At 41.3% G+C, this 18,567-nt stretch overlaps 1 protein-coding gene across 2 annotated transcripts in view; it reads right to left on the bottom strand.

Annotated features, from left to right (window-relative positions):
• TENM2 (teneurin transmembrane protein 2) overlaps positions 1–18,567 on the bottom strand; it is a 1,365,940-nt gene that overhangs the window by 73,473 nt on the left and 1,273,900 nt on the right. For both annotated transcript variants that reach the window (XM_006884325.1, XM_006884326.1), the window contains exons 15-19: positions 16,376–16,495; positions 12,928–13,189; positions 11,931–12,198; positions 1,389–1,532; positions 745–994 (exon numbers count right to left, since the gene is read on the bottom strand). In XM_006884325.1, coding sequence (XP_006884387.1) covers positions 745–994; positions 1,389–1,532; positions 11,931–12,198; positions 12,928–13,189; positions 16,376–16,495 — 1,044 coding nt within the window. The remainder of the gene's footprint in view (positions 1–744; positions 995–1,388; positions 1,533–11,930; positions 12,199–12,927; positions 13,190–16,375; positions 16,496–18,567) is intronic.

Raw genomic sequence — 18,567 nt, 5'->3', positions numbered from 1 at the left:
GAGGAGTCTAGATTGTGGATTTAGGGCAAGCAATGGCCAGAGGATCTATCAAGACTGGACAGAAATGACTTAGCAAGGTTTCTGCAGTGACACCTCGCAGTACCCTAGTGCATATGCTAAGATGCAGGATGCCTGTGTGCTTTATATGCAAGTGTGCAATACAAATATTCAAATTAGGAAATGAACATCAGTGATTCTGAAACTCTGACATGCACCAGAATCTTCTATGGACTTTACAAAAAGAAAAGAAAAAGAAATAAAAGGAGCTTTGACCCTTTAGAACCTCTGGGAGTAAGACTAGGAAGTGGTATTTTCTTACTGTCACTTTCAAAATTAGTAGAATGGGTCAATAGCCAAAATCAGCGATTCTCTCCTTGTCTGATGTATATTAGAATCCCTTGTAGAGATTTTATAGCCTCTAGTCTTGTTGATAGGGCGCTTCAATAATTGTATCAGAATGTATGATGCTTTGTAGATAAACAAAGCATCTCCTCACATCTTTATTTGATTTCAGCCCACAGTGTGACGGTATAGTCTTTGGAAAATTCCAACTAAAGCCATTGGAAGACTCCTTTAACCCATTTCTTCCCAGCAAGTAAATTCCAGCTTCTTCTAGTCTTAACAGTCTGGGGCCTTCATGGGAATTTCATGGTGGAAAGGGCATCCCTGCCCTGGTAATGTCAGAGGCACACCAGTTATTAAGGAGAGATAAAGCAAAAGGTGGTCACCTATGTAGCAATTTACCTCAACTCCAGGATGCTGGTCACATTTCGAGAGGGAAAGATGCGGCGGATATAATTGAAGTCGCCAACAAAGAGGCTCCCATCGATTCCAACAGCAAGAGCTACTGGGGCCAGTAGCTTGTTGCCTTCGGCAAGGCCGTTGCAGCTGGGACAGGAAATGCTCCTGCGGCGGCCATTCCCCATGATGCTGGTGATGATGGCGGGCTGCTGGGTCAGGAACTGGTTCTCCCCTGTGCCCTTGTGCAGGATCCCTAGAGGTAAAGGAGAATGTTTACTGCTGCCCTCTGAGGAGGGGACTTGTAAAGTCTACTGAGGCTCCTGCTCAGTGACAGGGGGAACAGAACAATCAGGAAAGGCCAACTTTTCTTTACCACACTGTTGACAGTGCAATAATGGGTGGGCTGAATCTCATATAATGTGGTATTGGGTAAGATAACAATAAAGTTGACACTCTAGGGAGACCAAATGAATGTTTCTTTTTGCCCACCTAAGACAAAAAGATAGGAAAACCTATGAATATTTGGAGCACTTGGTAAAAAAAAAAATGACTAAGGGGAGAAAAAGGGTTACTACTTAAATGTCAAGATTGGGCAGATGGTTCCAGCAAAGGTGAGGGTGTATTTGGGAAGAGACTTGTCCACATACCACTTTTAACATTGAGGATGTGGTGTTTGTCTAGTGACCAACCGCCGAGGTTGGAAGGGTCCAGCTCAAATCCCTGAAGAAGCGCTGTCCTTTTCTCCCAAAGAATTAGGCTGGGGCACGTCTCATACTCGAACCCTACAGACACTGCAAGAGAAAAAGGGTAAACGGGGTGGGCGAGGGGGAGGGAGAGGAGAAAGCTGATTACTCCAGAGCTCTCAAGCAAGAAGAAGACACACGTGCTCGTGGTAATACAGATTCTGTTCCAAAAACTCACTCAAGGAGATGGACTGATTGCTTTCTTTTTGTGATTTCACAATATTAAATTCAGATTTCAAGCTGAACTCAACCTTGAAAGTTTACACAGTCATACCCTGTGGGGGTGGAAAGATCTTTCAAATGAACAACTGGCTTTCAGAAATGACCCCAGTGACTTGGAGGGAGGAGAGAAATCACTGCAAAACCTAATAACATCCTCTCTATGGACAGACAGGAATCTGCTTCTCTCAGCTTGCTGTTCATGGCATGTATTTATTGTCTTTACTTCTATTTATTTTCATTTATGAAGAGAAAAGTCTTTGGAAACGTAATGGCTCATTTACACTTGGCAGAGATTGTGAGGATGATGTCGGATAGGACAAGGTTCCCATCCAAGTACATAGGGTTACTATGAGTTGTGCCAACTTGACGATATCCAATAACAGCAATGTTTACACAGAGATTGGGGAGGACATCAGTTTGTACAAGTTAAGGTACTTTGTATGTTCACTCCTGATGTCAGAGAAAAGACGAATAAAATATCAAAACTTTTTGTGAAATGTCTACATTTTGCCACATGGACAAGTTAGAGACAAAGGAGGGAGGAATCCTAGGCCTGCTGTCAGTTCATACGTCTTGTGCTCTTGCCACACATAAAATAGAGTGATTTAAACCCTTCCAGAGAGATATGATGAGGATAAACTAAAACCAAATTTGTCGCCATTGACTTGATTCAGACTCAAGATGATCTCATGGGTTACATGGTGGAACTGAGCTCCATAGTGTTTTCTTGGCTGTAGATTTTATGAAAGCAGACTTCCAGGCCTTTTTTCCACTGTGCTATTGGATAGTTTTGATCTACTGACCTTTCTGTTAGTAGTCAATGGCAAATAATTTGTGCCATCCAGGGAACTTAGGGAACTTAGGTTAGATGAAGCCAAATGCCAGAATGTCACACATTTTCTTAAATTAAAAAAAATTGTTTTGATGTCTCATATTATTAACGTTGCTGCAAATGACGGCAAATGTGTTTCTAAGTACGATCGTGAATTTTAAAAGCATGCAGCAACATGTTACTGGAGATGCTGCTCTAGAACTATGAGGCATTGTTATTATTGCTTTTCCTACTATGTTAAACTCTTAACTATATATAAAGTGTACCTCTGAAGAGTCTCTGCAGCTTCTTTTAAATCTTCAAATACAAAAGTGTCGATATCAATGTAAGATGTATTTTATTTAAAAGCAGGGCCAAAAAAATATTTCCTAGCTTGTCCTCTGAAAATGCCAATAAACAATGACTAACCTAGTAGCAAAGAGATTTCAAAGCTGTTGTCTGGCTTGTAGCTTTGATTCGCTAGCTCTCATTAAAAGCAGCTGGTTTGCTGAAAAAATAAAGGTTTGAGGAAGCATATTTATCATACCAGAGATTACAGAAAGCATGAAAATGTACGAGGGTCATATCTAAAGAACTCATGATCATTAATAAAAATGGTAACTAATTATAAAAATGGCAATAACTGTGGAAAAGGAATTGAGAAAAAGGATAAGAACATCAATGAATTGATGCATATTTGAAAAACTTCAATCTATGTTTACAATGATATTTACTAAAATTAATTGGTCTCCACTCAAAAAGAATTATATTCACAACAAGTGAATAAAGGGGACTGGAGTTCAAACAGATAAGACTCCATTCCTGGGAATTTTTTCTTGGAGGTAGTGAGGTCTCCCTGCCTCTGCTTACTTCCTCTCTCTTTTGTAGAGGCCACATCCCAGGGAAACTCTCCTTTCACAAGAGTAGAATTGTGAAGGGATTAAAAGTGTTACATTCTACCTTTGATCCTTTTACAATTGCTTGATTTATCAGATCATGGGAGATTATCACAAAATTTCCATATTACATCATGTTGATTACCATCGATTGGAGCTGACCTTCCAGTGGGTTTTCAGAGGCAGTAAATTACATGAGAGGAGACTGTCCATCTTTCTTCCTCGAAGCTGGGTTATTGTTATGTACTGTCGAATTGCCTGTGACTCATAGCAACCCTCTGTACAACGGTTATGAAGCCTGACCTGTCTGAGCCAGTCTCACTGACTCAGACACACCTACATCCATTATCCCATTTACTGTATCAGTCCTTCTCATCCGGGGTCTTCCTCTCCTGCACTGTCCCTCCATCCTTCTGAGCATGATGTCCTTCTCCAAGGACTGATCCCTCCTGGCCACATGCCCAAAGTTATGTGAGATGGAGCTTCAAAATCCTAGTCTCCAAGGAGAAATTTGGTTTCACCCTCTCCAAGGCAGGCCTATTTATTTTCTTGGTGGTCCATGGTATGTTCAATACTCTTCCCCAGCACCATAACTCAAAGGCATGAATTCTTCTTCTGTCATCCTTAGTCATTGTGTAGCTTTCTCATACATAACAAGTGATTGTGAAGACCATGGACTGGATCAGGCACACCTTAGTCTCTAGACTGACATTATTGCTTCTCAGTACTCTGGAGAGGTCCCTGACAGAGATTTTCCCAGCATAATTTGTCTTTTGTTTTCTCGACTGCTGGTCCCAAGAATGTCGATTTTGAAGCAGAGCAAGCCGAAATTGTTAACAACCTCAATGTCTCCTCAGAGTAGCGGGTGGATCTGAATCATGTACTTTTGTGTTGGTTGCATGGTTCTTACCACTAAACCACCAGAGTTCCTTTACTTTATTTTAACATATACAAATTCTGAGGGTGGAGGGGGCACATAATTCAATTCATGATAAGAAAGGACTATTATTATGAAAGTGGAGTGCATTCTTTGGATCTGAGGTCTCTGCACCGAGCGCTCCCTAGATTTAGCAGAAGATTATATCAAAGACACATGGAAATTCTAAAGAATGCCAGGCTAATAGATGTTGAAAGGAGATAAGAACTTTTCCTCAGAACCAACACAGAGAGAATGCCTCACCCTAGAGCCGGTGCCCTGAAATTGAACTTTAAGCCTCCTACACTATGAATAGAAGATTTCAAAGTGTAGCTGGATAAAACAAAGTAAGTCTTCTTTTCATAATGAAATGTGAAAAGACATGGAATTAGAAAACTAAAAGGAAGAACATCATTAGCATTTCTTAAGTTAAAATAATTTGAAGGAAAAAAAATTTCAACCCTTGAGCAGTAATACTGAAAAATTCTGGGGTCAAAATATAGAATGATGCAGGAAGCATAGCAAAATGTATAGAATACACAGAATCACTGTACTAGAAAGATCTGGTAAATATTCAACCAGTTTAGGAAGCAGCCTATGATTAGGAATTGATGGTACTGAAAGAAAAAGTCTAAACTGTACTGAATGTATTGGTGAAAACAAGTTTCTAAGAGCTGACAGGATATCAAAGAAAATGTTTCAAAAAACAGAGGTAACATTGCGAGTGTTCACTCATCTATGCCCAGAAATTTGGAAGACAGCTCTCTGGTCAAGTAACTAGAATGGTTCCATATTTGTGCCATTAAAAAAAAATGATCCAAAAGATTGTGGATATTACCAGATAATTTTGTTAATGTCACATACAGAAAAATTTTGCTGTAGGTTATTTAAAAACAAGAAGGAATTGCCAAAAAGTCAAGTTGAATTCTGAAGAATATGTAGAATGAGAGATAATACTGCTGATGCCAAATAGGTTTTGATTAATTACAAAGAATAGTAAAAAAAAAATTTATCTATTTTCCTATTTGCTTAGGCAAAGGCTTCAACTGTGTGGATCATAATAAATAATGGATAATTTAGCAAAGATTGAGAATTCCTGAACACTTAAGTTGTTGTGCTCATGTAGAACCTGTGTGTACACCAAGAGCCAGCTGTTCAAACAGAGCAAGGGGATACTATGTGGTTTAATTTCCAGAAAAGTATGAGTTAGCATTTCATCCTGTCACCATCTGTATTAAATCTGTATGATGAACAACTAATCCAGGAAGGTGGGCTATGTTAATAAGAATATGGTATCCAAATTGGAGGAAGACTCATTAACCTACAATACGCAGATGATACAAACTTGGAATCTGAAAGTGAAGAAGACTTGAAGCATTTACTGATGAAGATCAAAGACTGTAGTTTTCTGTATAGATTATACCTCAACAGACAGAAAAACACCTTCATAACTGGATCATTAAAGTAACAATAATGCTAAGTGGAGAAAAGCTCAAAGTTGCAATGATTTCCTTTTATTTGTATCCACAGTTAACGCCCTTGAGAGATGCAGTGAGGAGATGATGTATTGCACTGGACAAAGTCGTAGGGAAAGACCTCTTTAAAAGTGTTCAGAAGCAAAGACGTCAACTTTGAAAACAAAGGTGTGCCTCATCCAAGCCAGGGTATTTACAAGCCTGATATTTATTTATCAAGGTATTTATCAAGTACGATGGACAATGAATAAGTAAGATTCAATAAGAATTGATGCCTTCCAAACATGGTAAAGGCAAATAACATTAAATATACCATGGACTGTCAGAAAGACAAGGACCGCCAGGGGCAATGAGAGTAAATGCCAAGCTTCTGACTCAAAGGCCAGCAGTTGGAATCCACCAGCCACTGCATGAGAAAAAGACAGAAATCTTACCCTATAGCTTGGGTTTTGTTTGACCAGAAGAAAGAATAAACCTATCTTGGAAGAAGTAGAGGCAGAATGCTCTTGATGAGCAAAGATGGTGAGGTTCTGTGTCAAGTCCATGTTATCAGGAAGCACCAGTCTCTGGCAAAGGACATCCTGCTCCATAAAGTGGAGAGTCAGTAGGAAAAAAAAAGGAAGATCCTCAGTGAAGTAGGCCGACACTGAGGCGACGATAATAAACAAAGCAAAGATTATGAAGATGGTATAAGACTGGCAGTGTTTCATCCTGTGGTACATAGGGTCTATCTGATTCAGGATTGACCAGCAACAACAATCTGGGAGAGAATAAATTTTAATTTGTTAAAGCCACCTATTGGTGGCATTTATGTTCTAGCAGCACTATTTAACTACATCAGAATGGTGGAATGAAAACATTATTTTGTATCTGTACTGACATAATGGATGTAGGCAATAAACAATGAAATGGACATTAAAGCTACTAGAAGACAGACAGACAACTTGACATTCCAGATGCAAGACTACAGCAGCTCCTATCCATTTGTCTTTTCAGAAGAAAATGACCCCATGAACCTGAAAAATCCTTAGGATTCAACAACAACCAATTTACAGGAAATACAGAGGACAGAGAAATAGGCTGAAACCATGGGTATGAACTAATTTTTAATCATAAGGTCATATGATCTACTATGCTGGATGTGAAAAGGTAAGGGAAAATGGGGTTGCTTTCCTAGTTAAAATAGTCATTTCTAGATCCATCTTGAAATACAATGTTGTGAGTGATAATATCCATACACATACAAGGAAGTCCAGTGAATACCACTATCATTCAGATATATGCACCAACAACTAGAGCCAAAGAAGAGGAAGCAGAAGATTTCTACCAACTTCTGCAGTCAGAGATTGATCGAACATGCAATCAAACGCATTAATAATAATGAATGACTGGAATGCAAAAGTTAGGAACAGAGAAGGAGGATCAGTAAACTACTTTCCAACAAAAGCATGGACTTGGTGACAGAAATGAAGCTGGAGATAGAATGATAAAATTCTGTACAATCAACCATTTATTCACTGTAAATACTTTTTATTTTTTGCACATATGTTTTATAAGAAGCATAAACACAGGCTATACACATGGATTTCACCTGATGGTATGCATAGGAATCAGATCAATTACATCTGTGGAAAGAATGCTGGAGAACTCAATATCAGCTGTGAAAACTAGGTTAGGTGCTGATTGTGGAACAGACCATCATAAGCAAGTTTAAGATGAAGTTAAAGAAAATGAAATCATAATCCACAGGAACCAAAATTTGACCTTGAGTCTATCCTACTTGAAAACCACTTCAGGAATGGTCTAAGGCCTTGAACACCAATGAGCGAAAACCAGAGGATCCGTGGGAGGATATTAAGAATATCACTCAGGAAGAATACAAAAGGTCATTAAAGATACAGGAGGAAGAAAGACCAAGATGGATGTTAGACAAATCTCTGAATATTGCACTAGAACACTGAGAAGTCAAAGCAAAGGCAAGAAATCAAGAAATTGAGGAGCTGAACAGAAGATTACCAAGGGCAGTGTGAGAAGACAAAATAAAATATTGTAATGAAATGTGCAAAGTGCTGGAGTCAGAAAATCAAAAGGGCTGAACTCGCTCATCATTTCTTAAGCTGAAGGAACTGAAGAATAAATTCAAGCCGTGAGTTGCAACACTTAAGAATGCTTTGGGCAGAATATTAAATGATCCAGGAAGCACTAAACGAAGATGGAAGGAATATACACAGTCACTGTACCAAAAGAAATTAGCTGACACAGAAGAATTCCATGAAACAATGTGTAACCAAGAGCCTGTGGTGATAAAGACGTTCAAATGCTCCTAAATAATTGGCAAACAAATAAGGCCCGAGGAATTGATGGCATATGAATTGACATATTTCAATAAACAGATGTTTTCCTGAATGCACTCATCAAGTTGTGTCAAGAAATCTACAGGACAACCACCTAGCCAAATGACTGGAAAAGATCTATATTAGTTCCCAATCCAAAGAAAGGTGACCTGATAGAATGTAGAAATTACTGAACAAGATCATATGCAAGCAAGATTCTGCTAAAAATTATCCAAAACCGAATGGAATAGCACATCAACAGAGAACTGCCAGATGTGCAGACTGGGTTTACAAGAGGTCCTGGTGCTAGGGACATTACAGCTAATGTTACATGGATCTTGACTGAAAGCCAAGAGTACCAGAGGAATGTCTATTTGCGTTTCATTGACTATGCAAAGTAATTTGACTGTGTGGATCATAACAAACTGTGGTTGACTCTGAGAAGAATGGGAATCTGAAAATACTTGATTGTGCTTATGTGAAACCTGTACTTAGACCAGGAAACACTCATCAGAAAAGATCAAGGAAACATTGCATGGTTTAAAATTGGGAAGGATGTATGCCAGGGATGTGTCCTATCTCCATACCTTTTCAATCTATATGCAGAACAGATCATCCGGGAAGCTGGGCTCTATGAGGAGGGGTGTGGCATCAGGATTGAAAGAAAACTCATCAACAACCTGCATTATGCAGATAGCACAACTCTGCATGCTGAAACTGAGGAGGACCTGAAGAGCTTACTGCAGAAAGTCAAGGACTGTGGCTTTAAATATAGATTGAAGCTCAGCATCAAGAAAACAAAAATTCTCACCCCTGGCTTGAATGGTAGCATCATGATAGAGGGTGAAGAGATTGAGATTGTTGACAGCTTCATTTTGCTAGCTCCACAGTCAACTCTCTTGGTACCAACAGCCAGGAAATCAAAAGATGAAGTGTACTGGACAATCTGCTGTCAGGGATTTCTCTAGAGTACTGAAGAACAAAAATGTCACTCTGGAGACCAAGGTGTGCCTGATCAGGCCATAGTCTTCGCAAGTACTTGTCAGAAAGCTGGACAATGACTAAGGATGATAGAAGGAGAATTGATGCTTTTGAGCTGTTGTACTAGAGAAGAGTATTGAATATACCATGGATTGCTAAGAGAACAAACAGGTGTGACCTGGAAAGGGTGAAACCAGGCTCCTTCTTGGAGACAAGGGTTCTGAGGCTTCATCTGACACACTGTGGACATGCTGCAAGGAGAGGCAAGTCCTTGGAGAGGGACATCATGCTTGAAGGGTGGAAGGACAGCACAGGAGAGGAAGACCCTCGATGAGACGGATGGATTCAGTGACTGGGGTAATGGGGGTAGGTGTGTCAGTGACAATAAGATTGGCTCAGGATAGGGCAGGGTTCAGAGCTGTTGTACATAGGGTCGCTATGAGTTGCAAATGAATGGATGGCATGTAAGAACAACAATAACAAAAACAGAATATCGGAAACCCTAAAGCAAACAGTTATAAAGATGGGAGAGATTGGGGGTGAGATAGTATCTGTTAATGAAACACAAACCTGCCCGGGAAAAAGAAACCAATTGCAAAAAGTAAATCTTATTTGGATCTAGAGTCAAACAAGTAAAGTATTAATACGATATGATACTCATAGGAATTAAAATACTGAACAACTATGAGATATATAATGATATTAAGAAATCACTATGAATTTTTAAAATTATGGTAATAGTTATTGGATGTTTTCAGAGTATCTTTCAGAGATCCATTCTGAAATGTTATGGATACAATGATATGATGTGTGAAAAAACGGTAAGATGCTTCAGAAAAATATAGGAGATGGGAACAGAGAAGAGTAAGGAAAAGCAAGATTTGTCATAAGTTGATAAAAGCGGAAACTGGAGTGTGTGTGAGGGAATGAAAATAGCCTGCTTTTTTACATGGATTATAATTTGGACATTGGTTAAAGTCAGGTAATATTATTTAGGACCAGTTTTATTGTCAATGCCCCAGTTACTCTAATAACTTATTACTATCTTGAAAAAAAACCCATTACAGTTGAATTGACTTTGACTCTAGCAACTTTGTAAGAACAGGGTAGAGTTGTCCAAAGGGGTTTCCAAGGCTGTAATCTTTATAGGGAGGAGACCAGGTGGCATCGTACGTTACATACTGGGATGCACATTTGAATCTACTAGCTGTTCTGTGGGAGAAACACGAGGCCATGTCAGGGTCCCTGTGAGTGAGTGTCAAGTTGAAGGCCGTGGATATTTATCTCAAAACCTTCACAGTAGCAGAATGCCATATCTCTCTCCCACAGAGCAGATGGTGGGTTTAAACCTCTTGGCTAACAGCTGAGTACTTAACAGCAGCACCAACAGGGCTCTTTAATTATTTTTACTATGTTCTTAATTCCACTTAGGAGAGAGGCAGTGGAGTCCAGCGAGGGGGACCCAGGCAAAGGGAGAGACAACTTAGTTGATTGGTTGAGCTGTTGTGACCTTCAGCAATGTACCCTCTCCCTCCTCCATCTGCATTATGGATTACTAGAGTGCCTACCTGATTGGCTGATTGAGCAGTTACTCAAGACAAAGGACCCAGCACAATGCTCTGCACAAAAGGGAGTATTTGGGAACAATTGGCTGTTAATTACAGTGAACATTTTTGATTTTGCTCGCTTCTAATTTTGGCAACTTATCTTTCTCACAGTACAAATCACAAGCCTATTCGTGAAGCAAATACAGGGTCCTGTCTTTTAACTAATCTCCAGATGATTTTCTATAAGTAGGAGAAAGAAAATACCAGACACATTGGTTTTAATCCACAGCTTGCAACTCTCCACAGACTCTCCAAGTAACCATGGGACCCTTTCCTTATGGTGAGCATAGGGGAAATAGGATGGTGTCCTCAGTGGAAGAGCTTGGAGACCCAGCAGCTGGCTTGCAGCCCCACAAAGCTCAATTTCCTAGTACTTGTGGTATATTATGTGCCATTTCTCTGGAACAAGAACTGACTATGCTGCCGCTCATATCATCTCTTGTATTTTCCTTGTTCACTTTATTCCGGCCCCACTGACCTTTTCTCTATTCTTCAAATGTATCTCCCTCTCTCTGCCTAGAAAGCCTCTTTCCTGATTTTCACATAGCTCTTTCTTGTAAATCACACCTCAGGTTTTAAATGCCACCCTCTCCAAGGAGACTTTCCTGAATGCCCAGCCATAGCTGTTCCTCCTCCCCAATATAAGCATGTAGTTTTGTGTCTCCATCAACATTTGTCATTGCTCAATAACTTCTTGACTAGTCTATGTTTATTATCTCCATCCCTTTCTAGAACAATTAGGCCTATCAGCAGAGGACACTCCTCTGTGTTATTGGCCACTGCATCCAGATCTATCAAGATAGTGCCAGGTACATAGTATTGTTAGCTGGCCTTGTTTCAGTGCACAACTCATGGTGATTTTTTTGATAATTGAAGGAAATATTTTCTAGCCAGCCCTCTGATTGACTGCAGATTGAACTTTTGTGATTGATAAGGTGTTTATTGCCTTACTGTTGGAAATAGATCACTAAGTCTTTATCCCTCGTCTGACTTAATCTGGAAGCTCTATTGATATGTTCAGCATTATAGCATCCAGCAAGCCACCACTGACAGATGTGTGGTAGCTGTGCAGAAGGAATTGAACTTACTTCTGCAGAGAAGGCAAGAATTCTAACCACTAACACCTCTCTGGTATAAACTAGAGTCAGTACAAATATTTGTTGGAGCAATCAGTGCATGATGAAATCCATGAAACAAAACCATACCAACAGCATCTGAGAGTCCGTACACCCGCTGGCCATAAGCATCCGTCTTATCCCAGATGAAGGTGTAGGCCAGGTTGGGAGAAGCCTGGAATGACTTCTGGAAGAGATGCCCCTCCACAGCTACCATGAGGTGCACCTTGATGAGGTTCAGGGGTACCGTGGACTGAGTCATGGTGATCTTCAGGAGCGACTTGTACCCTGCAGTTCGTGAGCTCATGTAGCGAAGCTTCACGTTGGAACCAGGAAGCTCAATTTCTTCATGCAGAACCTGCGGAGGGAACACACGGTTAGGCATCCTGCATCGAATGCACCAGGTGAGCTGTGCGCCTGCTCTCTCCCTCCTGCTTTCTGTCGGCGCAGGACCCACTTCTCATGGAAAGGAAAAACAATAGCAACCACAACAAAACTTCACCCGACCCCATGGAGCGACGGGGCTGAGGTTATGATTTTTGGATTAATAATTATTCTTGGTCACTGTTGTGTTTCTTTTTAAAAACCACACTGTTGGCAAAAGATGTAAATAAGAACAGCAGGCTTTATTGCTGGCTGCATGCGAGGAGGCCACAAGAGGCTGTAATTATGTGAACCTGCAACTTCCACTGACAATCGGTATAAAGCAACAGGGAGGCAATAATGTAATATGCCCTGTGTTGTAACACCAATGTAGATCATTAAAGCACCTCATATCACGTATCTCTGTAACTAACAGGAATAAAAAGCAACTTGCAGGTGTGTTGCACATATGTAAACTGTTTTTATTTTATGAAAAGCTCCAGTGACTGCCAAAGTCTTGAATGACTCTCTGGAAACATCTAGAATGTCCAGAATAGATTGAGAGCTTGGTCTCCAGTGACTACATGTTCTGCTGCACTGCTTCCCAGCTTCCAAGATTAGTTTCTGTCCCATTTAGGGGGAGAGATGTTGTAGGGTGGATTTGGACAGTCAAATTGGGTCAGGGCAGTACGGGGAGTGCCCACCTGGCACCTGCCATTCCTACCTGGGTCTCAGGCACAATGGGGTTCTGCCCTGGGGTGGCACTGAAGAAGGTGGACAGAGGGGAGCTGATGATGATTGGATCAGGCCGGACAAAGCCACTGAGGTCACAGCTAGGGATGGAGTTCTCCTCCGTCTTCATCACCAGGGTGTCCATGGCGTAAAAGCTATTCCACGGCAGCCACACGGTACGCTCCTGGCTCATGAATGGGGCACGCTCAAAGTGCAAGGTCAAGGACGCACCACCATTGGCAATCAGGTCAAACCTGGAGAGAGGAGAAATGGGCTCACTGAAGGGTGAACTCACCTTTAGACAGGGGAGGGTGCTCAAGTTCCTGTGGAAGTTCAAGTTCAGTGGAAGGACAGAGCATAGAGGAGAAGAGCAAGGGCTGTGGAGGCTCACAGCAGCCATCAAATGAGAATACCAAAGACCAAACTTATTGCCATCTGGCCAATTCTGACTTGCAGTAACTGTCCGGCGGGATTCCTAGAAATCCTTACAGGAGGGGATAGCCTCATCTTTCTTTGAAGGAACAGCTCATAGATTTGAACTGCCCCTTTTGGTTAGCAGCCCCACATGAAATGCACTATGATACAGGGGCTCCTGAAATGAGAGTAAATATATCTATGTTACAGTATGGCTGTGAGAATGAAATATGACAAATGGAGAGCAAGGCCAGTAAAATACAACCTACAAGCTGAAGTCAGTCTAAACATATTCTTGGTGAATTAAAGTTTTACTGGAACAGAGTTAGGCTGGTTCATTTATGTATCATTTATGGCTGTCTTTGTGTTTCTACGGCAGAACTAGGTAGCTGTGACAGAAACAGCAGGTTCTTTAGGTCTGCAAAGCTGAAATATTTACTCTTTGGTCCTCCACTGAATGTCAGCTCCATGAGGGCGGCTGAGTTCCTTCTCTTGCTCAGTCTAGGAACCCAGCAGCAGGTTGAGGGCCTGGATGAAAGTATAATGACTGACTGGCTTTGCCAAGTTTTGGGAACAACTTTGATGTTGTTGAGTAGACTTATGATAAATGAGCAAAGAGTCCTTGAATATATACTAAAGTTAATGTCAGAGTGTGAAGTAGTAAAGCCTGTTTGCTTTCTTATTAATGTATTTATTCTGTGATCATGCATGCTGCAGGATGATGTGGTATATAGGATACAGAAGATAGTCTATGTTCTTGAGTAAAGTAGTTCCAGGTTGGCTTGATAGAATTAACTCATGAATATCTGTGGCACACACAGCTTATACAGCAGACTGAGAGATTTCACCAACACAACACACCCTGATTTCCATAGCTTTGCAACCTGAATAAACGGAAGGATCTTTTATCTATGAGGTTGGGTAGATAATATGAGAAGTGGATTTGGGCTGTAATTAATCACAAAGCTCTGCGTAAAACGCAGCCACAGTCATATTGTTGTTATATGCCATCAAGTAGGAACTGACTCTTAGCTGACTCTCCAGATGGTTTTCAGCAGCTGTAAGTCACACAGGAGGAGACTGCCCAGCTTTCTTCCTTGGAGAGCCAGTAGATTCGAACAGCCTGTCTTTACAGGGCAATTCCTTGTTATTGTGTTGTTGAGTATTATCGAGTCAGAACTGACCCATAGAGACTCTCCAATGGGTTTTCAGAAGCAGTTAATCACATGGAAGGAGACTTCCCATCCTTCTTCCCCAGAGCAACTGGTAGATTAGAACCACATGCTTTTGGGGTTGCACTGTAGTTTCTTACCACGAGCCACTACCTTAAAAATCAATGGGAGTTCTGGTGGCCTAGTGATAAGAACCTGCGCTGCAGTCCTGAAGACACGAGGTATGAATCCACCAGCTGCTCCACTGGAGAAGGATGACAATCTCCTCCCATGTAATTAACTGCTTCTGAAAACCCACTAGAGGATCAGCTATGGATCAGTTCTGACCCTATGGTACTCAACAACAACCACCTTAAAATCCAGGGCTCAGAACAGTTTGTACTGGTTCAGTTGTGGTTGGTGAAATAAAATTGGAACAGATTAGAATTTAAAAAATTTGAGTGAAACAATATAAAAATCAGAAAAGAAAAAAAATGTTATAATGTAAAAGACTTCAAATGAGAAGCATAAAGATGTGAAGTCAGCCCATTGAAGAGCCTGATGAAGGAGAATGGATTATTGTTAAGATTGTAAAGAGACACATATTCAAAGCAGGACAGTCACTAAGTAGATCAAAGTTGTTTCTAACTATGGTGGTCAAATGATGTGGTTTCTATGTAACACATACATGATCTTTACGTTTTAGAAGGACAGTGATTGTAATTTTTCCTGTGCTAGTTATCATTCGGCTCACCTATATTTTACAAATTCAAGTCCATTCCTGTTTTGCATCATTGGCCATAAATGAACCAATTTTTTCCCCCCTAAAACATTTGGCTGTGGAGATATATGAATAAGATATCAGAAACTGAACAAATATCAAGACGTTCCTATGAATCATTAAACTCCTTTAGGGTTCCAGAGGTTGGAATATGAAGACAAGGCTGCAGTGGTATGGTAATTTTTTAAACTGCCTATAAGGCTGCTTTAAGATATTTGAAAATAAGGTCAAACACCTCATCTTTGAAAACCAAAGATTAGGCTCCCAACCTACAAGCTACGACCGTCATTTTCTAGGACTCTCTTGAGAGAAAAAAAAAAAAGTTGTATCTTATGGATAGCAACAACTCCCTCTTACACTTGCAATAGAATGTGATAGCGTGTTTTTTACCCCTCCATCAAAGTGAATAATATCCACCCCCTTCCTATATATCTCTCTTCTTCCCCTTTGTATCTTTTCCTTTAAATTTCAACTCTGTGCCCAACAGATTAAGGAAATGGCACAGCTTTCATCTTGGTGGGGATTGAACGGGTGCATGTTTCCAATCAGAAGATAATAGTGGAAGGTTGCCTCCTTCACACAGCAGGGTGGCTGCTAAATGTATTTAATTAGATTCCTCTGATTATATCCCACCCCCTCAAAACAGTATCAAAAACAACATTACCTCTACAGCCACAGATGGAAACAGAAGGGGCTTACTACACGCACTCTCTCATGTGTATTTCTGTCACCCTGCACTGTCTTTGATTTAAAATAGGGCTAGAAGTCATCTTGCCTTCCTCATAGAACCCCCCCCCCCAACTATTCCTAACAGAGAGAGAGAGAGAGAGAAACATTTACCTGGGCATGGAAAAGAGGTGAGTGAAGGCTGTTGTTGGCAGCCCTGGAGAGGTTAACCTTTCTATTTATTTTCCTTTATTGGTACCACACACAATGCAAAAACGTATCTCTGAGGAGACTGTGAACAGAGGTCTGGTCTAATGTATTCTCCAGGCCACATGAGGAAGCCACATGATTCCAAGCCACTCACACCACATAGCCTTTTGCCCACACACTTGGTTCTGGGAAGATAGGAGCCCCACAAAGCTACTTACGTGCCATCCTGGCGGGTGATGGTATAGCCATATTTTGGGTACTTGACAAAAGACACGTTCACTCCGACCAGGGGTGTCCCATCTGTAGTTACTACTTGGCCTCGGATGAGAGAAACCAAGCTGAGAGAGAAAGAAACACAGGAAGTCTTTGAACCACCTGGGAGACAAGGGGGCAGGAGTTGTTGAGTTCCCCTCATGTCTTGTCACTGCCCCTGTGCCCTTGCCAGGTCTCCCAAGGCAACGAGAAAAATTCTGTTGGTTTGAGTTTAATTGCTAAGCTAAAGGTCAGAACTCAACTAATAATGCCGTGGAAGGAAAGCCTAAAGACTGGTGATACGATTTCGTTAGGATTATAGCCAAAAGGTAAGTGAAAGGGTACCACCCACTTAATGCTCAAAGGCCCAAGTGGATGACTTGGAGGAGAAGGATGAGAGTCCAGCTGTTCAGCTGAAGTCAGGAGTCTAAGAAGACTGACTGCCACATGCATCACAACTAGTACCTGAAGGAGAAAGGGAACTTGTTCAAATCCAAGTGGATTCTCCTGGGACATATCCACAAACTGAAGATGACAAGGTCCTTAATACCTGATTCCTAACTAACCACACTAAGGCCTGAAGATCTAGGACCAATTAAATACACACGAGCTGTGAGAAGTGATATCAGGCTGAGAAAGAAGGGATCAAGCCTCTCCCCAGGGAGGAAGAGATCAAGAAATGAAGGGAAATCTTTCCTTCTCTCAGCTCAACATAGTGGGTCTCAGCAGTTTTACAGATCATTTATTCACTAAAATAACTATTTTCTTGACTCATTAGAAAAAGAGGGGCTATAGCTAAGAAAACCCTTTAGAGTATTCCTAGTCTAAAGCATTTCAGTTTGTCATGAGTCAAAGTCAACTCAATGGCAAGTATCTACAAGGCAAACAGAAGACTCAGCTTTAACTTCTGCCTTCCTCTGATCACACCTCACAGAGAGATGTGGGCAAAAGGCATACCTCAAGGCATGTTTTCTTTGAGGAGCAGAAATGTTGACATTTTGGGGTGAAATCCATGGGCAGCGTTTCCTGTCACAAGGCTGGGCCACGCGGTCCTCTGTGCACACGGCCTCTAGCCTTGGCCTCACTCCGTTTCTTGGCATTGTTTGACTTTCAGTTGGCCTGAGCTCCAGGCTGCCCCTCATCACTCACGTTTATGCTCAGCCTGGCACAGGGAGTATTATACTCGGGTGAGAGCTTCCCCATCTGGCTACTCATTTCCTTCTTTGGCTTTGGAGGAAGGCCACGTCAGAAGCAGCATTACTCTTCTCCTTGAGGCCAAGGCATGGGAGGAGGTGGAGGTGAACACACAGAGGTTTAAGGAGCCTGAGACAGACACATGTCATGCCTCGCTGCTCTCTAAGAGAAATGAAGACGGTGCAGGACTGAGCAATATTTTATCCCATTATACATAAGGTCACAATGAGTTGGAGCTGACTAGATCGTAACCAACGGAACAAAATTTCTTGTAATCCATGATAACCTGAGAAAAACTGGATATTGGAGAAATGTAACAAATTGCGGAATTCACATAGCTATGTACTTCAATTGGATTTGATATTTTGAGTAAACCAAACAAAACCCAATGCTTCCAGGTATATTTAGACTCATGGAGATCCTCTGCTGAGTCTCAGAAGCTAGAACTCTTTATGGCAGTAGACTGGTTATCTTTTTTCCTTAATGTAGCTGGTGGATTCAAACCACTGGCCTTTTTGTAGGCAGCACACACGTAATGTTCCACCAGAGAGCTTCTTGCTATCTTGAACAGAGAGGGCTTTCAAAATCCCATCTAATGTCATTTCAGTGTCAGAGAAAGCTGCCCTGTCCCACATCATAGTCACTCGAACTTGCCCGTGAGAGCCGGTCTTCATCAGCCACCTCTGGGAGATCCCACAAAACTATACAGATGTCACGGAATTATACTCAGAGTCCGTGGAGAGAAGATGCACACAGTTCCTCTCACCTGCATCTTCTTGACTTCAGGGAACAATGGTTAATGAGCAGCTCCAGTTTTGCACAGAGACCAGTCCACCAGACAGACAGGTCTGCAGCTGTCTTGTTGGCCTTCTTAGGCACTGGGCAATTTGGCTAAAACAGAGAGGTTCTGGACATACTCCCAATTTCTGGACTAGGTAATCAACTTGACCTGCTCTTTGCCAGG

The sequence above is a fragment of the Elephantulus edwardii genome, unplaced genomic scaffold (assembly GCF_000299155.1).
Source record: "Elephantulus edwardii isolate Elephantulus edwardi_28Jun2011 unplaced genomic scaffold, EleEdw1.0 scaffold00033, whole genome shotgun sequence".
Lineage (NCBI taxonomy): Eukaryota > Metazoa > Chordata > Mammalia > Macroscelidea > Macroscelididae > Elephantulus > Elephantulus edwardii.
The sequence above is the reverse complement of the archived record's forward strand: the minus strand, read 5'-3'. Positions and strand labels throughout refer to the sequence as shown.